This window comes from Lolium rigidum, chromosome 4 (genome assembly GCF_022539505.1).
Source record: "Lolium rigidum isolate FL_2022 chromosome 4, APGP_CSIRO_Lrig_0.1, whole genome shotgun sequence".
Taxonomy (NCBI): domain Eukaryota; kingdom Viridiplantae; phylum Streptophyta; class Magnoliopsida; order Poales; family Poaceae; genus Lolium; species Lolium rigidum.
The window spans coordinates 165172107-165180876 of record NC_061511.1 but is presented as its reverse complement, the minus strand read 5'-3'; the positions used below and the strand labels follow the sequence as shown (position 1 = coordinate 165180876).

Sequence of the window (8770 nt, the reverse complement as noted above, 5' to 3'; positions counted from 1 at the left end):
GCTCCAACTGCCGGAGGGCACACTCCTCCATGATGTGTTCCATGTGAATCAGCTAAAGAAGCACCTTGGCACCAATGCAGTCCCCAACCCATGCCTCCCACTGGTAACTCCAACTGGTAAGTTAAAAAAAAAATCCTTTGTCTATTCTTCAACGTCGACAGGTGCCAAGAAATGCTGGTGACTATGACGTTGCGGTGCCACAATGGCTCATCCATTGGGAAGGTTTGGAGGTCGAGGAGGCGACTTGGGAGGACGCAAACTTCATCACACGGACGTTTCCGACTTTCAAGCGCTGAGGTCCTGTCTCTAGGAGGGAGCACTGTCAGGAACTCTACCCTTTCGCCACACGGATGATAGCTTCGTCAGTTATCCAACGGCCCCAGACTCTCCAGGCAGATCCAATAATCACAAGTGGCTCGCTCTAAATTCAAATGTTGTTTCCCGCTAAGTATGCTTAAGGACTATAATAACGAGATTCCTAAACAATGCGTGGTCCTGCCCTTGTTGTATAAAAGGGTGGGAGAGGGAGGCTGGGTGGCACGCATAATGAAACCCTAAATTTATCATTTGCCATGTTTTTACTTTTTCCTATTTAGCTACTTAGATCTGAGCCACCGGAGCTCCACCTTCTTCTCCCTCTCCGGCTAGCGACATCGAGACCCCCGGGTCCTGACAGAGGGGCTGCCAGCCGGCTTTGCATCATCCGGCCTAGCCGCTACCGCAAGATGAGGAAATACTGCTAGCCCAAGGTCAACGCGTGTATCGCTACTTTTCCTCACAAAGACGAACTGGGAAGACCCCTCCAATCACATAGGCATGAAGCTACGCCTTGAGCACGATGACAACCTGTGTGTTTCAATGCTTTGCTCAGGTCATCCTTCAGCGGCAGCCACAAGTAAGGGCACGCAAAAAAGAACTAATTTGAGGTTCTTAATGAGAGAGTGCGCCCAAGCATCTACTAAATTTATTCATCAACGCGAGCAAGCCTGCGGCAATGCTTCAGGCTATGGTTGACTCCTGCAGTAAGAAAAGACAAAAGAGCAGTTATTTCCATAATCACAGATGAGGCATCGAGGATAAAATGCCAAATCTCACAGTTTATTGGGTCAAAAATTTGATAAGTTAGCATTAGTTATATGTTATAAAAATTATATCATTAGAAAGTTTAGATGTTCTATTTTCTAATGATATAATTTTTTATTATATAGTTTAAATTAATAAGTTAAATTGATGATCTAGATATACGGAGAGGACTAGTAAAGTGAGACGGAGAGAGTACCCCTTCCCCTCCTTAAGCATCCAACGGTTGTAACATGGCAAAAAAACCTGGTTTTTTTTGTCTTTCGCACCTAACCTAAGCACATGTGCCTGGGCGGTGCACGGCAGAAGCTGTTATCTCTAGATCAACCCAGCCTCGAGAGTGCTTCTACTAGGAGTATAACTTTTGGTTCCAAAAGTAAAAGCGGGTAAATAAAATTTATATTCCTACTTTGCTAGTAGTATTTTTTAGCAAAACATAATTCCTAAATGACGAGACGATTACACCAGGACTAGTTTTTTTTTTCTTGAATAACAACAGGAGCTGTTATATTCATCGCAATAGAGGAAGGTCAAGACGACAAGTTGACCCAGTTTATGAGGCCCAAAAACCGTACAAAACGACCCTATTTTTTAGGAAAAAGGGTAAAAAAACCGCACAAACAACAGAGGCGCGTCGCCCACACGACACAAAACCACCGTTGCACAAAACAAACACATCCGTGCCCGGAGCTGCCACTCCGGCTTCCCCTGCTCAGTTACGAGCCGCAACGCCGCACGGACTACACTAGACGACCATCCGCAGACCACGTACGTCGCGCCAAAAGATCTGGGGCGCACGGACTACACTAGACGACCATCCGCAGACCACGTACATCGCGCCAAAAGATTTGGGGCGCCGCCCCAACATGCCAGCCAGGCCGACCATCCGATCACGCCGACCGGGCCGACGGACTCGCTACCCATGTAGCACGAGCACGCCACCCTTGCCTTGCTAGACCACAACCACACCCCATGTACCTGTAGTTGCAAGGCCGTTCGAGGCCGATGCCTCGACGCACCATCCACCGTTCGGAGCCGCTGCCGCGGCGTCCACCATCGTCGGCCGCAAGGCAACCATGCCTAGTTGACGCAAACCTACCACATCACAAGTGTCGAGGCCTCCAAAGGCGGCGCCTTCAAGAAGGTAGCGGCATAGATGTCTCCGTCGCCCGCTCACGAGGAGCTCAAGTTTTCACCAGGAGAACACCAGGCACCCGCGACAGCAGGAGATGTAGCTCACGAATACGCCTTCAAGAAGGAGTACGGCTCGCGTGGGCACCGTCGTCATCGGCACCTACTCAGGATAGGTGCAAAGCTTTCGCCTGGCATGCCATCTCCGCCATCGAGCTCACTTGAAGCTCGGGTAGAAGGAGCGTAGCCAACATAGCATGTGACCTTGCCGCCGACCACCAGACGCCCACACCCGACGCAGCAGCCAAAAGCAGCACCACACTCCGCATCAAACAACTGCCGGAGTGGCGGAGCACCAGATCAGGACGGGAGCCATCAAAGATTCGGTCCCCAGCCGCCGCGCCGTCGAGGAGCCGCGCCATGGGCCCGCAAAGGCCGAGATCGGCCTTGCCCGCATCGACCCCGAAGCCTCCATCGCGCCAGGGACCCTGGCCGCCAGCGCGTTTGCGCCTATTCGCGCAGAACCTGAGCCGCGCTCAACCACCGCGGGACGCATCCGCCGCATCCCCAGGCCGCTCCCCGGCGCTCGATCTGAGGCCGCCCGATCGCTTGAGCGCGACCGACCCACCACGACGCTCGCTTGAGCGCCGCCGGCCTCAACCGCACCGACGCTCGCTTGAGCACGGCCGTCCATGACGCAGCAGCGTGAGCTAGCTCCATGCCGCCATGCGCCAAAGCCTGGCACCGGCCTGCGCCTCCGGTTGACGAAGCTGCCCCGCGTAGCCCGCCTCTGGAGCTGGGAAGGAAGATCCCGCCGCCGCCCACGCCGCGCGGGCTTTGCCCGGCGACGCTTGCCGGCGGAGGCGGGGGAGGAGTGTGGAGGTGGAGCTGCTCCCGATGGCTACGGTTAGCGCCCAGGTCGCCCGCGGGGATTGACCGAGGCGCTTCTCGGGAGGTCCCTCGTACAGGTACAGGTTGGGGAAGGCGTTAGAAAGATCAAAAAGCCTTTGACTAGCTTCTTTTTTTAGAGTTATAACAAAAATAGTTAGCAATAAGCATGGGCACACATGCACATTTGTATCTATGTCTAAGTTGACTGAGATTTTCTTAAGTCTCAATCACCTCAGAAAAGTGCAACTCGATCCAGTTGCATATTTAATGCAATTGCACTTTTTAACAGAAAAGTGCAACTCAAGCACTTTTTTGTAAGTGACTTAGACATAAAAAAATCTCAGTTGACTGCCGTGATCTTTACAATGCAGCGTCCCCACACCACCTATCCCGGTATCCCCCATCCAGAGACCAGATGCACTCGACAGCTCTCTCGTACATCGCCTGTCTCTGCCCCTCCATCCGCGGCTCGCCGACCTGCGCCGCCAACCAGTTCATGTGCTCCACCTGCCGCCACAAACCCAAGCACAATCACCAATTCATCATCATACGGAGTACATGATTATGATTCACCAAAATGTTTCAGAAGCCGATCGAGCCGCTACTAACCCATTCAGGCATGAGGACATGCGTGTGGCGCCGGGGCTTCCCACTCTCCTCCATCTGTCGATAATGCTCTTGCACGGCGGCCAGCATGCCTTCCTCGCTCGGCAGCACCGCTCTCTCTGACAGAGCCCGCGCCACCCACTTGGACTCCAGCTCGAAGGACTGGAAGATGATGGTCTGCTCGGAGACCAGCCGGCTTCAGCTTAATTAGCACCCTCCGTGCTCTGAAGCTCTAGACATTGTGACCGCTTGGGAAGTACGTACCTTGGAAGGCAGTCCGACGAAGGAGAGATTGGGCGCGTATTTTGGGGGGAAGACGTGCTTGTACAGTAGCCCGACACTGTTGTGCTTGTCGACGGTGAGCTCGTCCAGGTCCAAGAACGGGAAGTGGTAGCGGTACCCTGTGGAGTAGAGGATCGTGTCTGCTGTCACCGCTGCACCTTCAGCGAAACACACCTGGCCATCATCTTGGATGCACTCCACCTGACCATCAAATCAGCAAGAGATTAATCTGAAACGGAAGCATAGAGTGCACCTGATCAACAGTTTAAGTAGTGGGCGTCTATCTACTTGGAAGGGAAGAGATTGGACAAGGAGCAAGAAAGTTCAGAGTTCTGAACCTCGGCGTGCATCCAAACATTGGCGTAGAGGTCAATCTTTCCCAGCCTGTGTTCGTTGTTTCTTGACGCGATGTGCACCTCCTTGGCCACTTGTGAGATCTCTCTAGCAATGTCGACTCCGCTGGCTCCTAATCCTACCACGACAACGATCTGCAGAGATATTGTACTAATTGTTCAAGGCACATTTTTTGTTTGTTTGCTGCAAACCAAATGACAACTACCTGATCTCGAAATGGTTCAGAATGCAGTAGTTGTGCAGCGCCATACATTCATGTTTTCTTTGCGGCAAACCAAAGGAGAAGTACCTGATCTCGAAATGGTTCAGGAATGCGGTAGTTGTGGCTGTGAATTTGTTTTCCTCGCCATTTGTCGATTCCTGTATTGCGCAAATGAGCATTGCTCTTATCACCTGATATTTTTTTTTTACTTTTGCCGATCTGAAGTGAGAGTGGAACGGATGGGACTCACCTCGGAGCTTGGGCACTAGGGGCACGGTACAGTGCCCGTTGCAGACGACGACGGCATCGAATGCCTCCACGGCCACCTCGCCGCTCTCCCCGCGCCACGAAACGCTCCACCTCTCCCCTTCTTCCCCGCGACGGCCGAGGGGCGGCGCGACGCGGACCACCTCGGCGCGGAGCCTGACGTGCCGGGTGACGCCGGACTCCTCGGCGAACGCACGCAGAAAGGCCAGAACCTCCCGGTGGCCCGGGAAGGCGCGCGGGTCGCCAGCAAAGACCCGCCCAGCGAGGCTCTCGTGGCCGGAGAAGCCCATGAGCTCCCGCGGCAGGTTGGTGCGCAGCGACGCGTACATGCTGCTGCCGCCGTGGACGGCGCCGCAGCTGCCCAGCGGGTCCGGGCCGTCGGGGCGCGGGTCGTAGGCCCACGTGCCGCCCACGTGGTCCGACCTCTCGAAGACCGTGACGGCGTGCCCCTCCCGGAGCAGCTCGCGCGCGGCCACCAGCCCCGCCGCGCCCGCACCCACCACGGCCACCGCCCGCGCGCGTGGCGCCCCGTCCGCCTGGGCTGGTGAGCTGTCGAGTGATTTGGCCATGGGGATCGTCAATCCTGAAGACGGTGAGAGTTTTCAGAATAGGATCTGACCAAAACAAATGTGTTCTGTCATGGAGCTCACCCGTTAGAAACACCCATTATGTGTGCACGTACAAGTGTCTTTAGCCCAACAAATTCGCCACAATAAAGTGCCAAGAAATCGTTGGTGTGATGTACAGTATGCGTTTTAATCGTTTGTATAAGATTTTTGGAGGCTTTTTGGGTCGGCTGGAACGGTCGAAATCGTTCGCGCGTCCGTTTGCGTAGGGGTGGTTCCCGCGGCACGATACAAAAAAAAATTCCATTCATAAAAGTCATAATTTACATTAATAAAAAACATGAAATGGCCATTAAGCCGTGGTAAAACTAGGTACTGGCTACTGGTCGCCGTCGCTGACAAGGTCGATAAACTCCAGCGTCGCACATGGAAGCTGGTACGCCGGCGGTGGAGGAGGTAGGGCAGACTGCGGCAACTGCGGCCAGGCCGTCGCATACGCGGGAGGCTGTGGTGAAGGTGGCCAGGGATCCCAGGCCGGAGCAGCAGCCGGAACGCGGTCGTTGGAACGCGTCAGCATGGCCGGAGGAGTCGCCGGCCTGCCCCGCGCGAGCACGGACTCGCGGAGCTGGATTGCGAGCCCGTCCCACAAAGCGAGCTCGTTGAGCTCGTCGAGCTCGCTGTTGGCCAGTGCCATGGCAATGGCCTCCTCCTCGGTAATGTCCGACGGCTGGGTCTCCGGATCCCACGACGGCCCGTCGTCGTCGTGGTTGTACTCTGCCATGTCCGCGTCCTCCTAGTCGTTCTCTTCTTCTTCGGCGGAGATCTCGCGGTCGAAGTAGTCGATGTCGCCGAGGTAGCCAGCGCGGCGGCGCGCATCGAACTCCCACGTCCAGAAAGAGATCCAGTTTTAGGATTTGAGCGCGTACGCCTGATCTTCCCGGAGATCCGGCGGCAAGATCGCTCGGTGGCGGCGCACCTCGTCCCGGCGCTCTCGGCCCTCGCGCGACACGGGGGGACCGGCACGCGCCTTGAGTTGTGGTACCAGCCCTCTCCAGGCAGGTTTGCGTCCGGCCATGGTACCGGCCAGTTTTCCTCCAAAATGCGGCGCACGACCTCAACGCGGACGTACCGCCCGACCTGTGGCTTCTTGCCGGACTTCGAGCCGCTAGCCTCGTGGTCGTTCTTGGTCTTGCGAACCGTTCAACATTTCTTCCCCATGGCGTCGGTTGGGTGGATAGTGTGGGATCTGGCAATGGTGTGGTCGGGGAAATGGGCGCCGGCAGCGTCCCTTAAAGAGGCTCGGACGCCATCTCGCCTCCAGTGTCCTTCCACTGCGACGCCGCCCAGCTGCGCACGCTCACGAAAGCCGAGGCACGCCATTAACGTGGCCCTGGATAGGCTGCATCACGCCGCCCGTAAGTAATGCCGCGGAAGACGAAACATTTGTGCCCCTGCTAGGTGGGCCAGTGCGAGGACTGGGCGGACGACTGCTTCGTCCGCGCAGCGTCCGCGGAGACGCAAACCTGGCACATATTTGGGTCATGTTTGCATCGCCGCGGATGGCCTGGTCACTATGCATTGCCCCGCTGGAGGTGGTACCAGACGCATTTTCGGCCCGGGCAGACGCAAATGGTCGCTCAGCGTCCGTTTGCGTCGCCCCGTTGGAGATGCCCTTATCTCGGCGTGTGTTTTCGGACGTCAATCATACCTGGACATATATCAGGCTGGGCTCGGCTTCGGGTCAAGCCGAAAAATCTAACCCCGTAAGAGCAAGTACAAGATAAAATATTATTTCTATTTCTTTGCTTAGTTGGGGGAGTGAGAAGAGGAGAGAGAGAGAGGAGGCAAGTGGCTCTTATGCAGAGCCAGCTTTTACACGTGCTCCTAGGCACTTTGTGAGAGTGAATGGTGGGCCATATTTTAAAAAGGTAGTATAGTTTTTAGAGTCAACTATTGTATATGGTGGCTATAAGACCATGTACTATGTGTGCAAAAAGCGGTTCAAAGAGACCTATAATGTGGTTCCACACATAGCAGAGCATCGATTCATGTTGTCAGACAAAAAAAGCGACGCAAAACATTGGTTCGGTTCAAAGCGGCTCTATCTGACACACAAGGAAAGAACCAGCCAATTACATGCATACTTTGGTGGTTGCTACCAAGACGATTTCTTTAGAGGAAACAAACACGAAAAGGCTGAACTTTCTGCACAAAACGGACCCCACTTTATGCACAAGCGGCTCAATACATAGCAGGGAATTCAGCCCGATTCCAAATTCTGACAACATTTGCCTTGAATCGAACACACATTGTATATGGTCTAAGTTGTCTATAGATGACATGATAAACTACAATAGCCAGCTGCTGGCTACACTATTGTTCTTGCTCTAAGAGCAAGTACAATAAGTCCTAGTCAGCTGGATGCAATGATTAAAATAACATATTTATGTCTAGTTGGAGGAGAGAAGAGGAGAGAGAATGTAAGTGGGCTCTTAGATCATGCACTATGTGATCCAAAAGCGATTCAAAGGCACTTATGAGTCGATTCAATACATAGTGAAGAACCGGTTCCAACTATCTAACAAGAGAAGCGCACCAACATGTTGGTTCGGTTCAAAGCCATCAACATGCAACATTAGCCCTCACGGGCATAGAGAGAACAATGGAAAGATAAAGTGTCAGGAAGGTGCATGCATGTAATTTTTTAATGCATAGACCAACATGCAAAGTGATTCGCACATAGCAGCCAAAGCTCACCGGTTACAAAGTCTGACAACTTTTTCTTTGAACCGAACACACATAATATATGGCCTTATGCAAGAGCTAGCTCTGTACATGCTCCTAGGCAAGTTGTGTGAATGAAATGTGGGTCATTCATTGAGAAAGTAGTACGTTCTTATAGCCAACTATGGTACTTGTTGGCTACATGTTGACTATAGATGACATGTCATCTTGCTTATAGCCAACAACTGACTATACTATTGGAATTGCTCTAAGAGCAAGTACAATAGAGTCCAGTCAGCTGACTATAAGACATTAAATAATATATTTTAGATGACTTGGAGGAGAGAGAAGGGGAGAGAGAAGGGAGGTGGGCTCTTAGGCTACTTATAGTGGGAGCAACATAGTTAGTAACATCATACATATCAAAACATTTTGGTGACATGGCATGCCAATAAATGAAGAAAGAGAGTGAGGTGGTAACTAGCTATGTTACCATAACATCACACACCCCCACTATGACCAGCCTTATGCAATAGCCAGCTTTTGCACTTGCTCCTAGGCACTTTGTGAGAGGGAGTGGTGGGTCATATGTTAGTAAAATACTTCATTCTTATAACCAACTATTATACATGTTAGCTATATGATGACTATAAATAACATGATATCT

General features: G+C 52.9%; 1 protein-coding gene across 1 annotated transcript; it reads right to left on the bottom strand.

Moving 5' to 3' along the window:
* Positions 1 to 3205: 3205 nt before the first annotated feature.
* LOC124647748 (flavin-containing monooxygenase FMO GS-OX-like 2) lies at positions 3206 to 5382 on the bottom strand. Its single transcript, XM_047187633.1, has 6 exons — positions 4797 to 5382; positions 4634 to 4704; positions 4329 to 4478; positions 3973 to 4191; positions 3712 to 3885; positions 3206 to 3609 (listed from the first exon to the last, which is right to left on the bottom strand). Exons 1-6 carry the CDS (start codon positions 5380 to 5382, stop codon positions 3463 to 3465), a joined length of 1347 nt encoding a protein of 448 aa, XP_047043589.1. The 3' UTR covers positions 3206 to 3462.
* Between the last annotated feature and the right edge of the window lie 3388 nt (positions 5383 to 8770).